General features: G+C 37.3%; 2 protein-coding genes across 3 annotated transcripts in view; both read right to left on the minus strand.

The window, feature by feature from the left end:
* LOC124633739 (max dimerization protein 4-like) overlaps positions 1-21226 on the minus strand; it is a 275580-nt gene extending 254354 nt beyond the window's left edge. Inside the window, exons 1-3 of one of the 2 annotated variants that reach the window (XM_047169061.1) lie at positions 21040-21226; positions 20815-20908; positions 20677-20706 (exon numbers count right to left, since the gene is read on the minus strand). In XM_047169061.1, coding sequence (XP_047025017.1) covers positions 20677-20706; positions 20815-20908; positions 21040-21094 — 179 coding nt within the window. In that variant the 5' untranslated portion in view covers positions 21095-21226. Of the gene's footprint in view, positions 1-20676; positions 20707-20814; positions 20924-21039 lie in introns of both variants that reach the window. The other variant, XM_047169060.1, reaches the window with a different exon arrangement.
* A 452-nt stretch (positions 21227-21678) lies between these two features.
* LOC124634071 (DALR anticodon-binding domain-containing protein 3) lies at positions 21679-24129 on the minus strand. The gene is made up of 5 exons (XM_047169480.1): positions 23431-24129; positions 23115-23302; positions 22615-22748; positions 22221-22391; positions 21679-21799 (listed from the first exon to the last, which is right to left on the minus strand). The coding sequence occupies exons 1-5, from the start codon at positions 24060-24062 to the stop codon at positions 21680-21682; spliced, it is 1245 nt and encodes a 414-aa protein (XP_047025436.1). The 5' UTR covers positions 24063-24129; the 3' UTR covers position 21679.
* Between the last annotated feature and the right edge of the window lie 117 nt (positions 24130-24246).

The raw sequence follows: 24246 nt of genomic DNA on the forward strand, positions 1-24246 counted from the left end.
GAAGACACACATACAAAGCATTCGTGACTGCTCTTGAAGAGAGAATATTATACATCCCATACATGACCATATATTACAACACACGACGCATCCGATTCAAAAGATTAACTAAAAACAAAGAACCCCATTCATTATGCGACGGCCGTGTCGCACTTTACAGTCGTCAAATCGTAAACTGTCTTTGACATAAGACTTCATTATTCTAATAGTCACACCTGGTGTAAGCACTATTATAAACTTGCCAAGGGATAATGAACTTTATTCAGGATCAAAGTTAATAAAAACTAGCCGTTTTCCCGCGTTTACACCCGCGTTCCGTGAGGCATACTGCCCGTACGGGGATAAAATATAGCCAATGTTACACATAGCAGTACAAGAGTGTAGCTTTCCAACAGTAAAAGAATTTTTCAAATTGGTTTAGTAGTTTCGGAGCCTTAAGGGTACAAACAAACAAAACAATGTTGCCTTTTATTATATTATTGTAGATTAAATTGTCGAAAATAAGTGCAATTTTAAATGTTTAGGTATTTCTATGCAACCAAATTACTATTGTTAACTGATTCTAATATCATGAACTGCAATACAAATAATGCGATTTTAAATGCGATGTTCCGGTGCTTAGACAAGTAATATCGTTAGGATAACTACACACGAAGTACGGAAACGTGTCTCACGTTTACATCTAAAATTTTCATTCTGAGTAATAATTAAATTTTAAAGCCAGAACGATTGCTGACCTGCGGCGTCTGTCACGTTACCGGCAGTGTGCAACACGCCTTGGGACTATACACGACACGACTACCCACGTTTACAAATTATTTGTAAGCAAGACAAATAAATCGCAATAGAAACAAAAGCACGCCTCTTTGTAAATAACCAGTTACTTTTACCCGGCAAAGGTGAGACAGGTTGAAATTATTTGTATGAATTTAACAGGTAAGTTATGGAAATTATACTCGAAATGTATGGCTCCTTCGATGTCAAAGGAAAAAACAATCGAGATAGAATGATAAGGAACCCATGGACGGAGGGACATCAAAAACTTGTTTTATATTATTCAATCACTCGAGGACCGGTCGCCTATAAAAAAGTTACCTTATTTTGTTATATAGATAATTTCCTTCATCTGACATTCAATAAATTACAGAAAACATTTACATAACAATAAGTTGTTTTTCTTTAAAAGTCATATTCACATAGTATTTTGTAGTTCGACTAAACAATACTTATGAAGAAATGGATCGATAAATAATTGCAGAGGCAAACAAATAACAACTGTTATTATCGAGTGTAACAAAGTATCATTCTTTATCTGTTGGTACGTACTTATGGAGCTAATTAAAAGTTTTTCCTTAGACAATAAAACAGAGCACGGCTATAAGACGGGATCGGAGAGGAAGTGAGGGGAAGTGGGGACCTCACCAACTGATAACTTACGTACAATTTAAGTAGCGAATGCGTTGCAATTTATCTGCTTGTTATTTAGTTAGCTAGGTGTGAGGGGAGGGGCACCGCGTATTGATTGATGGCCCACCACGTGGACTAGGGCCGACACTAAAACTGCACAAAAAAACGACCTTTTACCACGATTCCCGCATTCACTCCCACACGGCCCTGAGCATAAAACGGCAGTTAACCCGGCACACAAGCGACAGCCCTAGATTTAGCCGAAGCTCAGTGAGCCCTACACAATCAGTACATCTCATCGAATACTCAATTAACATCCCTACACACGGACCGGAGATTACCGAATAGCACCGCACCGCGTATCAGATGATCGCGCTTAACCTTCGCGTGTCGTCTACCTAACTATACAGTACGCTACGACGCCCCCACCGAATTAAAGGGGCTATGGATTGCGATTCAATCAAAGCCCAATGAATTCACTACAAAAAGAAAGGGTTGCGACACTCAATCAACTGAACGTCGGATCGAAACTATGAATAATGTAAAGTTTGAAGCACGTTTTTTAGGCACCTTCAAATTAATATAGGGACGCGGACAGGACAAAAGCGGCGGTGAAGGAGCGAGGATTTCCTGAAGACAATGGCAGTAATCAAGCCGGCACGAGCGTGATTACCGCCCGCCTGCCCCCGCACCGACCTGATACACAATTTATAAGCTTACGACAAACAAGCTTGTACCCACCGAATACGATGATTAAAACGCATTCAAAGTCAAACCGAACGTTCACAGCGTTTGTGTGGCTCTCATTGAATTGCGCTAAATAAACACACTCGAATTAATCCGCGATTGAGAGAAATATATTCTGCACTCGTGCGCCAGCGACGGAATTCAAGGTCCGAAATTAATTTGCAAAATGCAACGAAGAAACGCGAATGTGACTAAAGACATCGAGTTCTCGACGGGATTCGGGACGGGACTCTAACAGAATTGAGAGTGTCCTTTCCGCCGACAACATGAAACGCATCACCCAATAGATCCAATACACGGGCCAAATTCAATTTGCAAATCTTCCCGGCGGCGAAGATAGAATCAATTTACACAATTGTCTAAGCGAATTACGTCATTCGGCTGCCGAATATCGTAACGAGAAAAAAAAGGCACCAAGGCCGATGGTCGGTGCAGTCCGTTCACTTGCGATCTCGACCGGTTGGGATGGCAATACATAAACAGTGCGAGCGTGGATGATGCCGCGCGCCGCGAGCCGGAGCGCGCCAAAAGTCAAGGTGAACCGGTGCTGTTTACTGAGATTGTAGCAGCTAGCTGCGCCTGGCTGCATCCTGCGACTCGCTGCAGCCGTCTACTTCTGCCGGCTCACCCCTGCGCAATCGATACGTCAATTAGTCATAGACACGTGTCGGTTCGCATAGAAATAATGACTATGACGATTCGATCGGCTTACACGTAAACAAACAAGGTCGGTGAAACTGGGTGTCGCCGCCGTACAATTTTCTTCACAGTAAGCAGACAGCTGTCTGCGGAGTTGAGTTTTCACAACAATAAAGTGTGAGTCAACAATAAGCCGGTGCTCTGCCGCACTACGGTGAATGCAATCAGCGCGGTGAACCGCTCGCGTCGGTTCTTTGCTCGTTTTCCGAATTAGGGAAACGTTTCTTACGCGTGCATGTGTATGCGTGTAATCACATTCATGTTTGTCAGCGGCAGCCCATAACGCTTCAAGTACGTGTACTTTTCTAGGTTAAGTATCATCTCGAAAGTTGACTGCGCATACTAAGCGGCTGGTAGACAAATAAGGAAATAATAATGAAAACATACTGGAGTTGGGAGTGGATGAATTAAATGATAAAAATAAACAACCGGAGCCGGGAGTTTTAGAAAGCGTAAGATTATCATGTAGATGTACAAGTAAAGGAGAGTTGTGTGCACTGCTCACAGTATGCCGGCGTCGAATCCATATTCATGTAAATATCGTGTGTGTTTTGTTTACATTTAGACAACGAGCGGCAGGAGGCAGCTGCGCGGCGTGCAGATCCTGGCCGTTAATTCAGTGTCGGCCTGTGATACGTGAACAATGTTTTCTCTGTCCAATTATCTGGTGAAACCGTTGGCTCCGCAGTGTCCGCGGCCACGACATGGAGGACCTGCCGCGTGCCCTTGCCGCTGAGAGCCTTAAGCGCTAGTTGTCGGCGCTTTCTCTCGGGTGCTAAGGCCATGCACATAAATCAAACGCTCTGTACATGTAATATAATTAAAATGAGTAGGAGCGTACACAAAGGTCGGCCATACTTGTTGTCCTAAGATAGTGCACCGCACGAGCGTTATCGCGCACGCCTACGCGACATAATTTACTCTTATTATTGTACTAAATTACTCATTTTACTACTACCCGTATCTGCTTTGATAAAGGTACTGGCTGTGTAGCATGTTCAGTGTTTTGTTGCTCACATTATTTTATGCGCTTCATGTAGGGGCGGCATCGGAACTATTGAATATTCAAAACAGAAGTAGCGCTGTTTTGGTAATTAAATTCTGCTCGCCGTAAAGGCACAAAGGCTACCAACACGCTCCGATGTTTTCTATCAAAAAATATTATAACACCGAAACACTCGAGCCTACACATGTTTTATTCCAATCTGCATTATGAAAGCGTAGATATTGAGAAATATCCACTTTGTTCGTATTTTATATTGAACATTATACAGATAATGGAAAATAGTTCGTTGGGCGCACAAAAGGATAGGCTACTCTTTATTAAACTTTACATTCGTATTTCAATTTCAATTTTGGGGATGTTCTTTCAATATAAAGTTGTTTATTACGACACGGGTAAGCTATTGTAACAGGGAGGTAATAGGTGACCCAGTTTCTCATACAGAAGGCGTGAAAAACTAACATAAATACAAAATACATCACGAAGATGAACAATTTACTTCTAAAAGCAGCATGTTAGGTAACCTAGTATTGCGTTTACCGCAAAAAATACGTTGTCATAAATCTAGAAAAAGCTGGTTTACTCGAATAGGAGAATAAACTTATTTCGTACCAAGCCAAAACGTAATAGAGCCAACTTTAATAGAAGAAACTAAACGATTTCAGTGTACCGTAAATAGAGAAAACATTTGGCCAACGTTTGTCACAAACCAATCGCCAAACGACACGTCAAGTCGGCCGGTTCCAACAATTACACTTGACAAATATATGACAAATCTTCATTGGAAATAACAATAACATTCTTATGATTCGAAGCCATAAAGAGGTCCTATTTACGAGCGAGCGTGGTGATTTCTGTAATATAAAAAAAAAATTGTCCGGATACGATATAAAATGTTAGTTGAGCAGGCATTTATTTTATAGGACCATCGAGGGTTTATACGTCGTGTAGCCGAAGAGTGGGCGCATTCGGTAGGATCGCCTTATACGTCTTTTGGCAGGGCTCAATCATTTTCCTTCAACGATTCCGGCACTAAGGGCGTAACGCCAGGTATTTGTTGGATCCTCCATTCGTTTTATCCTCACTAAATAACGGAGGGTATTTTTTGTGTCTCTCCGTATATCCCCGCTCATAATAAAGCCGAAACTGTCCGTCTTCCGTATACATCCGATCTTAAGCATTGAAGTAAATAAGAAAAGTAAATTTTATTGTTTCGGCATACAGTAGCGGTGTTTGCCTCGTAGAATAAACTAGAAAATAGGCCCGTTGTATTTTTTCCTTGAATGTTTAGTAACTTAAAAAAAACCGGCCAAGTGCGAGTCGGACTCGTGCACGAAGGGTTCCGTAAATTACAGTTAAATCAACCTATCTCAAAAACTATAAGAGATACTTTGATCAAACCAAAAATCGTTGAAAGAGTTAATTAGCATGCATCACCTCTATTTTTTTTAGAATTTTATACCCCGTAGTTATAAAAATAGAGGGGGGGGGACATACTTTTTACGACTTTGAGAGCTGATATCTCAAAAACCGTTCACTTTAAGAAAAATGTTTTTTAGAAAACTTTATATCATTTTAAAAGACCTTTCCATTGATACCCCACACGGGTATGTACATCGAAAAAAAAAATTTCATCCCTCAGTTACATGTATGGGGGGCCCCACCCCCAATTCTTTTTTTTACTATTTAGTGTCATATTTTTGTAGCGGTTCATACAACACATATTCCCATCAAATTTCATCACTGTAGTACTTATAGTTTCCGAGTAAATCGGCTGTGACAGACGGACAGACGGACAGACGGACAGACGGACATGACGAAACTATAACGCGGTGTCCTGCGTGAGCGACGAACGCGACGCGACGCGACGCAACACGACGCGACGTAATGCGACGCGATGCTATACGCGACAGATGTCCTACGTGATTTTGGTCATTACTTCTCAAATCATGGAGAAGTTGTGTTACAATTTTGCTTGAAAGTTCATATTTAAAGTACAGACAGCAACAATCTTCCAACTTGTTTGTACTAATAAACGATTTCTTTAATATTTATGTTTTTTTTGTCCCACAACAATCAACGCTTCTGAATAGTTCGCGGTGTCGCGTCTGGTCGCCCTCAAAACAAGTACGCGTTACGTCGCGTCTCGCCGCAGACTGTCACATAGGCCGCATGTAGGGAATTCCTTTGAGTTGATCGCGTTCGTCGCGTTCGCAGCGTCGCGTCGCGTCGCGTTCGTCGCTCACGCAGGACACCGCGTAAGGGTTCCGTTTTTGCCATTTTGGCTACGGAACCCTAAAAAGGAGCTTCTATTTTGAAGATAACATCTTTCGAGATTGTCAGTCTAGATAGCCTAGAAGACATCAACACAGCTATTTATTGCGCAAAAGACATAACGCTTTTCCAAATGAAGATTATACCAAAATTCGTAGTCAAAACACATTCCTAAGCAACGCAATAATACTTGCGCTGTTAATGTTCTTAGTTGTAAGTCTGAAGCCAGCGGCAATGAAGATTGCTAATAACTCACAAGTATTTACAGAAAGTGTATCCCTCCGACATGTTTAATTTGCCAGTCCATCTACTAAGCGCTTAGTCCCGGCGAAAGTTACCAACCACCGTACACCCGTCACCAAAAGTTTTAATATTTCTACATTTATCTGTCTACATTATCTCGACGTAATGAGCGGCGGACGTGCCCCGAATACCACATCTAAAATTTCTTCCCAAACTTGATTTTGCACGGTTCAACGTAATAATTAGAACTCAGATTATTAACCTTTCTACGTGAATAAATTTACGATGATTGAATAGTTTATCAGACGAATTCTTCCTTAGAATATTTTACGCGAAAACATTGTTTCAATTGATCCAACAAGAAGCTGCCGAAAGCGAATGAATAAAATGTTCCTCGCAACTTCGAGGAGCGAAAGTAATCAGCAAAAACGTATCTATTGTAAATAATAGAAACCTTTAATGATTGGGAGCTGTCGATAACGTTACTTGGCAATTAATTACAGACTAATGATTATAAGTGGCAACAATTCGTAAATGGGTGAATAAAAATGCAAACGGTAATTATATTTGTGTGTTGGAGCGTAGATCCACGTATGGCAACGAGGCAGAAGTCCATTTTTGTATGTTTTGGGCTTCCTTGGACAGTTGAACGGCCGGCGTGGGTGAGTCGTGGGCGCTGGCTTTCCAATATTCCTAAGTTGTGATATTAGACGCATCGCTCGTACTTATCTCGAGATCTCATGTGGGGTCAACATGTTGTATGTTTAGACTGAGATAGAGACATAACATTGCATGTGACAAGGAGATTGCTGGTACTCATGTTTTCGTTCTGATATAGATAGTTCAACTCAGATTTGCGCGCGGCCCTATGTGTGCGTCGGCTTGTAAATATACAACTTTCGTTCGTGTGACAGTGACGTCGTCCGAGCATGACGTGTTCTTATCGCTTTTTGTTATGGGTACAGTCGTTTACGAAAATGTCTAGTTCTTCACGGAGAAAATGTTTAAGGAGTCAGGTAGCGTTTCAAAAAATGAAACAACATTCAGAGCTTTTTATTATTGCATTTTACAGTTTTTCATTATTTTCTCATACGTTTTTTCAAATTGACATTGACAGTATAAGAAATAAATGAGGTGAAACATCTAAGATGAATTAAATACTCCTTACATATTTTCTAGCTCGGGGTACGCGGACAATAAATAAAAGTGTGGACTAAGAATGTAAAAAGACGTATAATCTAGTATAATAATGTAAACAAAATGTGTGGGAAATTTTAAAAAAATATATTGCTTCGCATAATGTCGACCAAAATAAGACGGAAATAATGAAACTCATAAATTTATAATTGACCTTGGTGAGAGTAGCGAATCTGAAAATTCATCATTTGATTTTTCAAGTAGCGATTCAGAATCATTATAAATAAATAAACATTAAATTACGTAATAACTGTTTTTCTTTAAACAGCCGTAACCCCTAAATAACTGTATTTGTACCCGACTGTACCTCTTGTCACGCACACAAAGTCACTGTATATGTTCAAGGGTTACCCACACATAAGGCCGCGCGCAAGACTGAGTTGAACTTACTATAACTAACAGAACTATTTCTAATCACTCATTTTGCATGTTCTGTGCAGTCAACGTTCACATTCTTGATGACGGATATTTCATAAAGACATGAGTTTTTCCTTGTTAACACTGGAATATTTGTGACTTACAAAGTAGCTTCCACCAAAATGATAAGTACTCTACATACGCATCACAAAAGAAGTACAGAAACAGCACAAATACATTACACTATCTTATCTCGAAGCCCTTTGGTTAAATTTGCATCAAATTTTACCGTAACGATACAAGTAAAGACGTTTTACACTCAAGTTATGACAAGAGATATAAAAATGTATGCAAACGATGTCATTTGTGGGTATGTAGTGTTAGTTTTGTGTTTATGTTAAGTGGTTCCTATGGGCGGGGCTAATATACAGGATGCGATACGTAAGAAATTTACAGAGTTGTTAAACTACAGGGTGTTGCTACTTTAAATGCCAATTTATTGTTACGTTTATTAGGTTATTTTGTCGCGTTTTACGATAATACGAGCTGTGTATGTTAATTAAGTTCTAAGTAGTAAATACGCCGGTTATATAAGTCGTTTAGCATTGGCATAAGTCACAATAATGATTAAGTTATATTGCTAAGTGATGCGAGAATGTTAGGTTATCTAATGAACGGTGATATAAAGTTACTGACGGAGAGTTCTTCATTAATTAATGCATTTATGATTTAATCCACGAAGACAAATTCTTCATTTGATACTCAACACATTAAAAACATTTATGAACTTCTTGTATCTTGGTACATGTCCAAAAATGAAAAATTGTCTGTGATTAAATATCATCGATATAAACAGAACTGATCAAAATACAGGAGTTAACTAAGAGCTCTATTCTCGACCTCCGTTAACAAAACCGGTTCGTCCAACATAGTGTACACAACTCCTTACGCCTACGTAGGGTGTTACCACTTACACGGTACCATTGTAACGAACACTGAAGACATACTATGACAGTATTTTAGATTGGGATTTTACTGCTAAAATAGTTTTTTTCTTTGATGAAATATGGAAGAGAGAGACTGTACCGTAGAGACGGTGATAGGAAAAGAAGAGTGGGGGAAGTGGTTTAGAAAAACGGTTGAAACCGTGAAATTATAGCTATTGTAATATTGTCTATGCGAAACTACACAAAACTGTTATAATCAACTATATCTGGACCAGTTGAATTCAAAAAACTAGTTGTGACATGCGATGGGTTTGGCTGAAACCAATATAACCCTGTTTTTACTCGGATGGGTGAAAGGAAGAACTTTGGCCACGTTTTGGTTGCCGTAATTTCATCATGAGACCGATTTCATATAGCGCAAGGGGCTAAAAAATAGCAATTTTTCTTGCTTGCAAAGGTGCCACAGACAGACGTTACTTCTGAATATATAATATTAATAAATAAAAGATTTCGTGTGCCTCAAATAGTTACTGAAAAGTAAATTTTCCAATTAAATTGCAATAATTAAGGAAAATCAATCCAATCGTTACAACTTATTATTTAATCAAATAAAATAGGGAAATAGGTATAATACACTCTTTATCATTTGTTACTCGTGTATGCATACATATTTATTTTAATAATAATACACTATCATTAAACTCGTTTGCTGTTTAGGAAACACATAATTACGTGCAAACATTGCAATTTATTTGGAAAAAATATACATACTGGCAAACATAATTAGCATGTATAGCTGTCGACAGTAAAAAAATATTGCAAGAAAAAAAAACGCGCGCATGTTAATTAATCCTAATTTAATGCACGAGTGCAACGTCCTCATTCATAGTCATAACAATTAAAAACTAGGCCATGACAATATTCTAATCTACATTAAAAAGTCCAAGCTTTACATAAACGCCCAAGGACAAAGTAAGAAAATTAATTTTAAAACGAACTCCCCGACTACTCGCATTCTGAGCACGCTATTCTAATCTTCAAACAAACTTAGTCTAAGAGCGTAGTACAGAACAACTGTCCCGGCAGACTGACTGTCGGAGATAATGATCTGTATATCTACGTTCATATAGGTGTACATTCATGCATGTATGTACGGCTACATGGCAACCGGTGACGGTCACATGTTTGCAAATGCTAAGTCATATATTGTGTGCACCTTTTTGTTTTGCGAACTGAGCGTTTCTGCACAATTATTAGATGTCAATAATCATCGATGTTGCATCAGTTCATCATTTAGTTAATTGAGTGATTTTAAATAATTGTGTTTTGGAATTATTGTTCTGCGTATCTAATTAAGCCTTAAAATTAGATAACACAAGAGCAGGCTATTTTGTTATTTAAAATTAGATGTTATGTATAACATTTCGCTGTTATCAGATCGATGAGTCAGGCTTTCCTTATCATAAAGACGTCAAATGTAATTTGCCTATCAAATATTGAAATATATAACAATTAGCGTCCAAGACGGTGGACGTATCAAATGTTATTTGTTTAAAAATTGTAGGAGTATGGCTAGTGCATGTTTTTCTTATTCCCATATCACCATGGAATTATCTATTGTTGGCCGGCTGTATTGTTCGCTAATTACATAATGACGCCTCGCTATTCTATCCTAGTTTTTTAGGTTCATATTCAAGGCGATACTAATTGTATATGTAGTTTAGTTCTAATCTTTGTGTCATATTTTTTCCTTGTAACCAAGTTTCTAAGTTATATTCAAGTGTACATAATAGCGTAGATGACAACTAAGATTCTTATTCATATCCTGTTCCAACGACAAAAAAAAACAGAATGCAATTTGTAACCGGCTCAAAGATAATAAAAAATTAATCATGTACATCATGGTGTAAAGAAATATGACTTCCAATTACATCTGAAGTGGCGTCCGTCTGTTATGTCAAACGTTAATGGTGTAAAATCATTCTTAACATCTCCCGAGTAACCATGGAAGTTGTAGAAAATGTCTTCTGTAATACTGTTACGCTTAAATTAAAATAATGGGCCTCAATTTATTTGCTTACGTTACTGGGGCTTAATAGAAAACAGCGAGCTAGCGACTAGTTACTTTTGCTAATAAGAAAAAAAAGCCAACTCGGCCATCCATTAAGTGCCTACTTTGTGAAATGATTTCTGTGAAAATAAAATTTAGGGAATAATTAACTTTTCGACTAGATTTGGCCGAATATCTTTAGGCACTTCAAATAACTTTTTATTTTTGCTAAATTGGCAGAGCTTTCAGCGATTTTGGGGAAGAGCTTAGCAGTGTTCGCGCCATTTCTTCCAGACCATTACGAAGTGGCTTTTAATTTAGGTCTTGATAATTAAGTCGAACGTTTTGGTGTGAAGAAATGCGAACTATAACACAAGAGTATGGATATAAAACGCTTGAAGACAGAAGATTGGGAGCGATCGTTAAATTTGACCGACATGATGAACAATATAGTGAAAGCGGCAATTTCGGCATCAAATCTGCGCAAGAAGGATTCACGATGCCAGTGGGATTTTAAGACGCAAGCCTGCTTAGATGCCGTAGGCTTTACATTTTATTGCTCTACATTTTTGGGGATTCTGGAGGCTGTGGAGGGTTAAATGTGGAGGGATTAATGATTAATTACTAAAGGTTTATGTATCTGTCTCAATCAAATGATCAGTTCTGTAGAAAGTGTCTTTATATGACCTTCCTTACCAGTCAGCAGTTAGAAACAACGATGAATATTTCTAAGGCTTTACTACTGCCTCCTAAATTTAACAATAGATACTTTTTCGTATAAGGAAAGTTTTCCTCTTCCTCATTGCTAACACAATTTCACAATAATTAGCTGTTCCCATAGCAACGCATGTTTTAACGACAAATAGATTTTGCTGATAAACACTGGCCTGGCCTCGTCCGCTTCTTACACCATTGTTTTCTTTAAAAGGCGATACCTTCAACTTATATGCCATTTATCATGGACCAAGTTATGTGAAATATATGATTTATTTTATTTTATAAATTAGGTACTTCAACGACCTATCCACTATACAATTAATCGAAGGTGTTTCACATGCATCACATCATGGTGAACAAGTCACTTACAGAAGTACACAGCACTTATCAATGGAAATATACCCTGGAAATTGTTCCACCAGGCTTTCATCGGTCGCTTTTAAATCACGTCTAAAATTAGTTCCCAAGGTCTTGTTTACTATAGCGAACGTAATGCGAGTTATTATATACCTTGTTTATGTATCGAGTGATTTATACATAGATGTGAATAGTAGGTAGTGTATTAATTAATCTAGAACAATCGCGAGAAAGATCAAACAAAGAAATTGTTTGTCAAAAATATCAGTTTTTTTTTGCAATAAATATATAGGTACCACTAATCTTTTAAAACCAGTAAAATATTAAAAACGATAAAGTCCTTTCAAAACACTACAAAAAATATATTTTAATCTACAAAAAAAAATACCACGAAAACTTTCATTATTCATATGGATTTATTTCGGAAAACCTCGTGACTTCTCCGAAATAACCTTTATCACATTGTCGATGGTAGCTTCAGGAAATTTTTCCGCTATTTTTTATATTTTACTTCGAAGTTGTAATTTGCTTTAAAAGGTACAAAGTACACAAGTACGTGGTTACACTTTTTGAAAACAAAACCCATCTTACATAAAATTTTTCTACGCTAATTACAGTCAGGGTCAAAAATTGTTGATCACTTTACATACCGGATTTTAAACATATTTTGTCATTCCTAAAATCGATTTCCAAAATTAATACTCGCATAGTATTTATGAGATTCAGAAAATCAGTGGAAAATATAATGGAAAATCCTACCAAACTACAGTGTACCCAGTAACGATACACAGCACATAATGGTGATGTCATGTTTTCACTGACTAATCACATTCGGCCCATATTGAAGGTTATACTATACATCGGCAATAATAATAACAAGCCCATTAAAATGGTTACAATCGTATGTAGGTCGCATAGGTATAATAAGATTGATTTAGTCGTAAGAAACGGATAGTTCCTTTGACTTGTCAAACGTGGCCATGATTTTAATTCACTTTCTATTGCCGCAGTAATGTTAAAGAAGTGACTAGTTATAAACCTAGATAAAACGCAGTAAAAACTACACCATTTTTTTTCCTCATGTAAAATAAGAGTATTTTAAATGATCCTTTGGCAAACAGGTGTTATAATATTTTCTAATTACTGTAGCAAGCAACATAGGAAATGTACATCAAAGTCAATTGTTTTTATTTTAAATAGGCCTTCGCAGGCTCTTATGAAACGTCATACTAGTTGCACGGTTCCAAAAAGTTGGTCTCATGGAGAACTCCATGGACACTCTTTTAATATTCTGTTACATAACTAAGTACTATGATATTTTCGCACTTAATGTCGTATACCGTATGGAAATTTTTCGTAGCTCCAAAATTAAGTATTCAGATCATACATTTAGCATAATAGCAACACATGTCAGATGCAGGCTATTGCAGTATTGTTTGCTATAACTACGATAAATATGTAAGTAGTGTTGTGGTATTAGTCACCGTTCTGTTTTCGCTCGTATCCACGTGGATTGTGTCACGTAGGTACCTGCAGAGCTCATTCTACTGTTAAAAGAATATTAGCTTCAGTTTTAGAGACCAGCACATGGTTATTAAGTTTTGCGAAAAACGAAAAGTAACTTGACCGCACTTCAAGTGACATCTAAGTTCAACTCGCAATTAAAACTTATTTGCCGATGCTTGAAACTTTTGCAAGTCTGTTGCAGTTTTTCCGCATCTAATTTTTACTTTAAAATATTATACTTAAATCTATGTGGCAGATACTCTTTTCACGTTTTCACGGTAATATGGCTTGATAATAAACATCGTAAGGACATCTCGGATCAAACTCGAAGGACAGAGTTTTTATCCGGGAACTATTTCTATATGTCATAATACAGCTTATGTCACGTATGCCATAAATAAAACGATATCCCCTTGCATATCAGGAGCCACGTCGGCAAATCATCGCCTAATAACGCCACATACAACCGTTTTCCTCAATAAGATAATACGTGCAAAACAGGAGAACTAACACATTCTTTTTCCTCTTAAATCCCGGAAATATGTCGAAAAAATCAATCCTAAATACCAACAATTGATACGCTAGAGCAAATTCATTTGCCATTAAATCCTGATAATGAATTTCCCTGCAATAATAACAATCCACTTCCATCTAAAATGTGTGAAAGCATTACAAATATGAATTAAGTTAGTTTCGCATTTACATGAGCAAGGATCGTCCTTTTAATATGACGAAGTTAATGATGGAATACACGTGTAGTTTCTGTTTGCATTAGTCATAGAAACATTGTCGTGTAATACTGTTACTGCGTCTTATGAACAACTTTATAAACTCACAACACGAAATGTTCGCTTCATATTCAACTAACATCATCTCGTAGAGTGCAATTTGTCCCCACATGACGTCTCTCAGTCACCTATCAAGTGTCATTGCACAAAAAACGTGACCAAATTAGTGAGGACTCGTCACGGTCCAAATACGTATAGACAGAATGACAAATAAAACAATACACATAACGTCAGTTAGCAACAAACGATTTGCAATTGGTGTGTGCAAATACATGATAAAATATAGTTAAGTTCGCTTTATTGGAAAATTACAGTGGTCGCGAGCTGCGCGAGCGCTCCGAGGCGGTGTCTCCGCTCGCTCCGCGCCACGTCACCAAAACATTATGTAAACACGGTATTATTATGTATACGAGTACGTTCAAGTGTGGTTATTCAAGCGATTCGGCGGTACAACGTGTGAATATATCTAATCTGAAATGCGCGAGTTTTATGATCGTTTTATGTCTGCGCGTGAGTGGATTGATGAACACATTAGCATTGAAACAGTAAGCGGTAACTGAGATGAAGAATTCGAAACTGCATGACATTTAATTGTTTTCAGAATAAATAGCTTGTAAGCGCGGCAGAAATGCTACGAGCCGACGTTCAGGCACCCATATAAATCAGACAGCACTTACAGTAAATTAACTTTAGACATTATCCCATTCAACAGCGCTATTATGAAATAAATACTAATAGCAGAAGTCGGCAGGTTATTGCTTTATGTCAGCAAAATTAACTATAATTGAAATTACCAATAAAACACAGCAATCACGAGAGAGACATGGGTACTTTCATAATAAGGTAGGAAATGGCCCTTTCAATTGCCGCAGCACTTGCAACGAGCCTAAACCACACAAAACAGGTACCAACATTCAGGTAAAGTCAATTTCCTAGGCGAACAAAGTGGAGAGCTGTTTGAGGAGAAAGCAACCTAAATAGACGTCGTTTAGACGTGCATAAAACCTTCTTGGATAAAAAATAATATATTTTTATCGTACAATGGGGCGTTTATGTAATGTGACTGTCCATCAATCACGCTTACGTTGCCGAAAGTGTTATAAGAAAAGTCTACGGCGGATGTGCTCTGAAACCTTTTCTCGGTATTGAAATGTTACGCACATTGCTGTTCTAGACTCCATCGTCCTAAATCTAGCCCGGAGGTTTGTTTTTATCTCTTCTTGCCGCGTTAGGATCGCAGATTCAGTGTCTCTATTAATCTTATAGAAATTGACAAATCTGGTACAGTCGGAACCAAAAATTTGTGTCCAAATAAAAAACAAGTAAAATAATTAAAAATAAACTTTCTCAAAATAATCCTAAACTGGAAATACTAGATATTTCACACATACGTATTGCATTAAGATCACAATCTTTGGTTACTAAAGAGAAATTCGTTGTTAACTCTATTTGCGTAGCAGTCTGTCTTGACGCTAATTAAATCCATCTAGGAACTTTCATTACCGGTTTTGGGGTTAAACTTACATCATAAACCATAGCTGGAAAATCGTAAAATAATTCGCAAACTCACTCTTAAAAATCGTATCAATATGCGTCACTCTTTTGCATCTATGTCTAGGAAAACAAAAAACTCTGTGATAATGTTACAACAATCTAATTTGTTTGTTTTGCTCATTTCAAATCCAAATCGTAATCAAATTGGCTATTTTTGAATGTGTGACAATGACTAGTACAATTTGCACTTGTTAGTCTTAGGTGCCATTTTGTCTGATATCGTCGGCATTTCAAATCACTGGATTGCCTGAAAACATATTTCGAAAATAAGTTATCATGTTACATATTTTTATCTTGCTCAATTAACGTTTATTTTTAGTGATTATAATGTACTAGCTTCTGCCAGCGGTTTCACCCGCATCCCGTGGGAACTACTTCCCGTACCGGGATAAAAAGTAGCCTATAGCCTTCCTCGATAAATGGGCTATCTAACACCGAAAGAAATTTTCAATCGGACCAGTAGTTCCTGAGATTAGCGCGTTCAAACAAACAAACAAACTCTTCAGCTTTATAATATTAGTATAGATTAATTTTGAAAAATGTAAGTGATTTTGATTTTTCATCAATTCAGTAATTTAATTCCGACTTTTCGCCGCCATAACGACACACACATTATTCTACTGACCAACCAGTTGCTAACCAAGGGAAACACGGCATGATTTACCAACACGTTAGCCATACAACATGAAATTATATACAAACAGTGGCGGCCATTACAGCATACATTAATAAGATACCATTAGCAGTCGTACCTAGAAGCTAGGGTATAAATCACCGCCACTATAGGTACACGCTATTATCAGAATTAGAACAATGGTTGCACAAAAGACCTACCTCTAACATGACACTAGTGATCGTATCGTTGTCTAGTAATTCTGCTACATCGAAGTATACGTAATTTAGTGTCTGAGTTACGTATTGCAGAATTAGACTGAATATTGTGCTGTTCTTAAAATTATGCGATATTTATTTAGATCCTCGAATCTCTCGAATCAAGTGTTCATTTAAATTAACTCTTACAATTTAGTTTTTTTTAATTGACACAAATAACTAAAACTTGATGTTACCGTAATACTATATCGTAGTCTTTTAGCAACTTATTTTTCATAAACGCGCAATTGCCATCCACATATTGCAAAAGTTTTATTTTTTTTAGACATTCCAAAAGGCCTACAATGCTGATTTTTACACGCTTTTTATTAGCTTCACCTGTATGTTTGTATGTTTGTAACCGACTTCTTTGGGCGCGATTTTGACCCACTTTAAACGGCCAGATTTCGTTCAAACTTTGTAGATTTATTGAGGACCGATGACAATACACTAATTTGATAAAATTATTCCATTTTTAACCGACTTCCCAAAAAGGAGGAGGTTACACATACACATCGATTACTCCGAGGTTTATAGACCGATTTACGTGATTCTTTTTTTGTTCGACTCGAAATAGCTGCCAGTTGGTCCCATAGTCATCAGGTCAGGATCTGATGATGGAAACCTGAGAAATCGAGGGCAACCTTCGAAAGTTGTAGGCATACATAGGGTAAAAACTTGACACTCAGGTGTACGCCTAAAAGCACTATTCAACTGTGGAGATTTGGAGCTGACCTGATGATGGAGACCAGAGAGGGTCCAGGGAACTCGACAACTGAATATGTGAACTACCTCGTGTTTGGGCTTAAATTATTTGTATTGACAAGACCTATGCAACAGTGAAGGTTTGGAGCTGACCTGATGATGGAGACCAGAGAAAGTCGAGGGAACTCGACAACTGAATATGTAAACTACCTCGTGTTTGGGCTTAAATTATTTGTATTGACAAGACCTATGCAACAGTGAAGGTTTGGAGCTGACCTGATGATGGAGACCAGAGAAAGTCGAGGGATCTCGACAACTGAATATGTAAACTACCTCGTGTTTGGGCTTAAATTATTTGTATTGACAAGACCTTTGCAACAGTGAAGGTTGGGAGCTGACCTGATGATGGAGACCAGAGAAAGACGAGGGAACTCTACAACTGAATATGTAAAATACCTCGTTTGGACTTATATTCTTTGTATTGATGAGAACTTCCCACTTGTATGGATAGTGATAACTATTCGTATCACTGAAAAGCTTTAAACAAAAAAACTAAAAAGTAGAAAATAAATAATAGTTTTAAAAAAACTAAAAAACACGCTTTTTATAGAAAACCGAACTAAAAAATAGAAAATAAATTTAAATTAAGAAAATAGTGTTCAAAATTTCAATGAATATAAATTAATAATAGTGTGAATACAAAAAATATATTTAAAAAAAAGCGTGGGGTGCATGGTGTCAATAGTTATAAATATTTTATTGACAGATATGAGTAGAGTGATTTTCATTTCGATAATACCTTAAAAAGCACCCCACGCTTTTTTTTTAATATATTTTTTGTATTCACACTATTATTAATTTATATTCATTGAAATTTTGAACACTATTTTCTTAATTTAAATTTATTGTACACGTGGTTAACTCCTAATCGTAACCGTATGTTTTGAGAGCATATAGCTGTATCTGTTTCGTTTAAAAACGTGAATCTATCTATCCTTTTCCTCCTCGTGTTTTCCAAGGCACAGGTTAAAGAATCTGATCATGAGTACATTAGCAAGTGCACGACTAGTTTCTTCATCCACAATGAGGCGATTTTCTGGTTTGACTGGGTGTGGCTCAAGTAGAGGCCTATGACCACTAGTGGACTCAGTTTGAGTTGTGTTGAGAAAACGGGATGGCTTTGAGTTTCTTTTAGATTTAGAACACTTTAGGTTTTGATAAAATAATTCGAAGTAATTTCATTTCGAAAAATTCAAAGTTATTTGTACAATGCATTCGCACTATGTGCCTAATCCACACAAGTTCCTAAATTAATGCCGTAAAAATAGACAATGGTCCTGTTTATACATGAAAAAAATTATATTAAATTAGATTAGGTAACAAGTTAAAATATTTTTGATTCAGGCCTATTCCTAGACTAATCAGTATGGTTTCTTTTGATTAGAGACGAGAGACAGATATTCGGGCCAATATTGCCTTCAGGCTAATTAGCTAATTTCAATTTAAGCAAACATTTTTTTCGGAAATTGTGCATTTGAAAAAAAAATAGAAAGTAGATAATTAGCACGATTCAAAACGTGTATTTCTAGAAGATGTACACGTTGATAGAATAATGAGCACATAATTAACATAGTGCAGAACAGTTAATTGTTAACACGATTAAATAACGAGGTTTTTTTCTCTTATCGTTTCTTAATGGCTATAGTTGTTTCTATTGATATTAGAACGTTAGAAGTGACGAACATTTATAGAAACGAACGTGTAGTTTTCGAGCATTCTAGGACGTTTTACAGTCTGTAATAGCTTGTTTACTACAACTGTGAATGAGAAAGTGTCAGTCACTTTCTCTGCAGTTATTTTGATGAAATATTGAGATGAATATAGACGGAAAAACATGAAGAAGGACACATTTTCCGGGTGCATAAAAATCCCGGAGAATCCGAGCAAATCTCTGGGAAATAGCTAGTCATTTTATAATATTTCTAAAATAAAATACACACGCGTTCACGTTGATCCGTCACAGAGCCGCTAGCAGACATCACGTCAGATTTCTATGTGAAATATTATGTTGAGAACGGTTAGAGAAAGGTTTTCGCGTCTAAAATGTAAGTTAACGACAAAAACGCTTTTAGTGGAACTAATTGTCGCTTCTCTACTTACGCGTTGTAACAGTTTTTTTAGTACGATTGCAACAAAAATGTGTGTTGAATAGATTTCTTAATAGCCTCTCGGTTCGCAGTGGCCAGACAACTGACGGGCCTTGCGATTAAAATCTATCTATTCTAAAGGCGAAAAAAATCATTACAATGTTACTCGAAGTACCCTTTACAGTTTTATTCAATTACCAGCTGTCAACGTATTTGGCAGCCATTCATTACCATTATTTACAGTTTAATCTATCAAATAAAATCGTTCAACTGAATTACTATTTGTAACGAACCATAAATTAAATAATCAGTGTCCCCGCCCTACCTCTCGTTGCGATAACAAATTCAATGATGAAAGCGACCTTTAACTTAGGCAAATAGGCAAATTCCCCTCCATTAGGGGCCGATGAATAAGTTACTATTTTATGATGCCGACTGTACTTTTACCCATTTCATAATACTAAAGTTATTACAGGCCTTTTACAATCAATTTCGTATTATTTCCCGAAGTCGGAGGGCTCGCCGTGATCACCACTATTCAACAGAAGATCAAAGAACCCACGTTTATAATTGCAAATGCGGATTGTTCGTAAGCTCGGGGATATAATGAAACGAACCCGACAGCCACAAGCCAAGAAACTGGGTACGATTGTTAATTTAATGAAACGAGAATAACTGCCTGCTAACAAGTTACCGGTTCTAAATTCCTATTCACCGCGAGTAAATAACTATGTAGGCGAAGTAGTATGTCACTGTGAGTGGCTTTGTTTCGCAAATCGTCCTCCATAATGGAGCTAGCAGCCTGGCGGGCAGGCGGGCGCTGGGCCTAAGCAAACGCAGAGCGTAAACACGCGGCCTACAGGTAGCCGAGCAGCATCAGCGTGACGTAACGGCAGCCAGCGCCCTGCCGCCCGTGGCACTGCTGCCAAATGGGTTAGCAGCGTCATCCGCCCCACCCGCACGTCTCATTACGATCATGCACTCTTTCCCTTGGCGACTAGCCTGCCAAGGTCACTGCGCCACGCGATAGCACCGCGCGCCGGCACCCGCCACCGGCACACGGCGCACACCCGACTTCATCGTTATCAATCAAAATATAAACACTCACCTGTTTTTTTCCAACTCGTTATGAGTCGTCCTGGAACAGAAAACATAGAATATGTACGACACGCCGACACTGCACATATAACACCACTGAGATCACACATTATCACTGCACTATAGCACTACACCGGCCGCGACTCACCTGCTGCCCTGCGATTTCTTGGTCTTCGGCCGCCTGCCGCCTGACCGGGACTCTTCGTACGCCGGTAAACTCGACGCGTATCCGTGCTCAGCTTCTGCAACAAAGTACACTGCCATTCCGTCAAAATCAGCTGATTATAGCACGGCAAAAATAGACGGGAGCCATGTTGACGTGTGCGTGTAGTTGCACTCGATTGACAATTCAAACAAAGAAAATCCAAATCACCTCTATCGCGCCTTTCGATGTATTCAGCAGCTTGAATTAGAGCAGCAATACTCATATTTATTGTATCCCGATTGAGCACAGGTATTCACAAACGCAAAGCGAATTTATTCGATTTAAACTATAAATAAAAGTATCTATGCGCTCCGAAGTTCACGACTGCGTTTACCGATGTCAAAAACACACTAGGCGACTCGGGACGCGCGACCGTGTAAGCGGTTCGTGATTTGTCGGCGGCGCTCGTGCCCCGCTCGGTGGGCCAATCGCGATGCAGCAATGCCCACAATAAAATACCTGGGTCAATCACGTGAACTTTGTGTTTCCAAACAAAACATTTTTTTTTCTATGCGCTCTTTTGTAGTGTGGTTGGATATTGAGGAACTTTTATTTTCTTGAATAATTTGTAATGCATGTCGGCTTCGCACTGAAGTGCACTCACGGCATTCACTCGGCTGCACACTAAATTATTACTATAACATGAAAGTTCGCCGTCCATGCTGAGAAACTAAGTTTTTTAGCGTTTAATACGAAGCGAAAAATAAAAGTTGCATTCACGTTGATATGGCATTGATTTGCATTATTAAAAATGTTTTGAAACAGGGTAATTTGAATTCGTAAATAGCAAACAATAAAAGATTATGATTCACATTTGGGAAACACTTTTAATATTTAAAATATTCAAACATGTCTTGAGTGTTTCATTTAATATTTTCAGCATGTGAATCCTAGCGAATATTACTGGAAGCAGATGTTTTCTGGGCTCCTGGAAAGAGGAATAGCTTACTCAATTTTATTAGAATCCAATGAGAACTTGTTTTTTATGCTTCATTTTGTACTATTATTTTTCCATATCGAACTTGTAAATATTGGTAATGTCAAGCTAAAGACACTTTTTCTAACACCTTAGCTATTAGAATATTGTGAAAAATACCAAAAAAATATGTAAAAGAATGCATTTGTTGTCTGTCTACCAATATCATTGAGAGTGGCATTTGACAAATTGCCATCAGACAATATGTGAACAAAAACATTACATAACAAATAAATATTTAAGACTTACACAGTGAATAATATGCACAAACTTTTTGTGCAACAAATTCTTTTTGACCTTGATTGTCTCTACAATGTATTTACTTATTATTTTTTTTATTATGCATGCATTTTCGTTTACTTTATGTACTTACCACCAATATTCTTGTTTTTCTGTAATATTGACTGAATACTCTGACCATCGAGCAGAGAAAACTACAAATGTGGTGCGGTCTGAAGTCACAAGATTGCTTGTTTTGCTCCACACAGCTTCTCAAAAGGTTTGGTAAACTAAGTATGTAGTTGAATATTAAATGCCATTCATCCTGGAAGAAATAAAATGTTGAATTATTTTGTTTTTAACCTGTTTTTATTTCTGTTAACCTTATACAAGATTTCTACTGAGACTATGGCAGATTATTTGGATGTGATTTGGATAGTCTGAATTGCTGAACCCAGTAAACGAATACATTGGTTCTTTACTTATATTTTTATACCTAATATTTCTATGCTCTTCAATATTCTGAAGTAATAATACTTAATTTTTACCTCTAGTATTAGCAAAGAAAAGTCCACATCATCAAAAGATGGTAATTCCGGATATGTATTATCACAAACTTTATCATTGTATGTCCTTATGATTGTCTCCAAACGAGCACAATTGTACAATATGAATGATGCTCCTGTGAACAAGTATAATAGCTTCATTATTTGATCATGTACTGGTTTTAAGTGAGTTGAAATTAAAATGTAAAAATTTCAATTTTGTAGCCTCGATTTTTGAAGCTTTGGCTTGGGTATATGAACAAATGTGTATATTATGTATCTCATGGTTATTTAACTTTCTAATTGGATAGTATCCAGATTTTTATACATATAAATACTAATGGCTATTTATCCGCAAGACTTATTTTGAAATGAAATGGTTGTATCATAGACAACCATTTTGCTGTACCACTTCTAAAGTATGTTTTTTGAATAAATAGGTATGGGTTTTCTTCATCTATTATTAGGATACAATTTACTTATTAATATAGTCAATAAGTAACCTTTACTAGACCCAACAGAAGAACAATCAAAGTTAATTTTGACTGGACTGCTAGGCTTTGTCTGCAGTAACTCAAAGGCTGCGGCTGATTCACCCAAGTGAGCTATAAACTCCTTCCATTTTGAATCTGTGGACACTCTTACTCCATACTTGTGTTGGGCTATCAGTGTCATCTCATCTTGTCTTAACCTGGAATTAAAAAATAAAAACATTATTAGACGAAATGGATAATGCATAGTTCCTTTTTTAAATATTATCCAGTTGGAACTGGTTAAAAAAATAATGACTTCAAATGAGTAAGTAATAAATATATTTACCTAATATAGTCATCTGAACTTATTTCAGTTTCTTTAGCTCCAGTTTTGGAGTTCAAGACAGTCCCACATAGTACTCTATGATACCCTTCTCTATTGCTGGAAGACTTTGTCGTAACAAATATTTTCGAGTCCACTTTATTCAAAGCACACAAGTTATTGATGACATTGCTAACATATTTCGCACGTAAGGAGGTCAAATCACATTGTTCCACACAGCAAGGATCTAATTGGACTACAGATTCGGCTTCATGTAACTTCTGAGCTAACACCGCAATATTCCGCAACGCCTCCGATAAACCTACACAAATCGTCTTCGGTCGTTCCAAAAACAAATAAATACGACCATTATCTTCCTTCAATTTGTTCACTTGCAACGTCCACTTTTTAGATTCCTCAACTATGTCTCCACAGTCTTTACGGATCACTTGCAATAGCGTGTCCTCTTTATTGCCCACTTCATCACAATTGGCAAATTCATGCCAGGATTTCACGGAGTTAGGAAAACTAAAGTCACCGTGTGTCTGTAAATTATCTTGATGTTTCTTTACTAAAAGACTTCTTACATCTTTTGGTTGACCAGATAAGAATAAAAATAAGCTTTCTGCAAAACTTTCTAGCACATTTTCAATCATTTTTTCCAAATATTTTCTAAATCCATAACACAGAAACACGTGTGACAACTGACATCAGATTTTTCTGACATTGAGAGACAACTGACAGGTGTCATTATTCCATACATGATTGCCAGTGTGATTGAAAATGAGAAAACACTGAGACTCCTTTTCTAATCAATCTTGTACATTTACCTTCAGCATG

Source organism: Helicoverpa zea, chromosome 10 (genome assembly GCF_022581195.2).
Source record: "Helicoverpa zea isolate HzStark_Cry1AcR chromosome 10, ilHelZeax1.1, whole genome shotgun sequence".
NCBI lineage: Eukaryota > Metazoa > Arthropoda > Insecta > Lepidoptera > Noctuidae > Helicoverpa > Helicoverpa zea.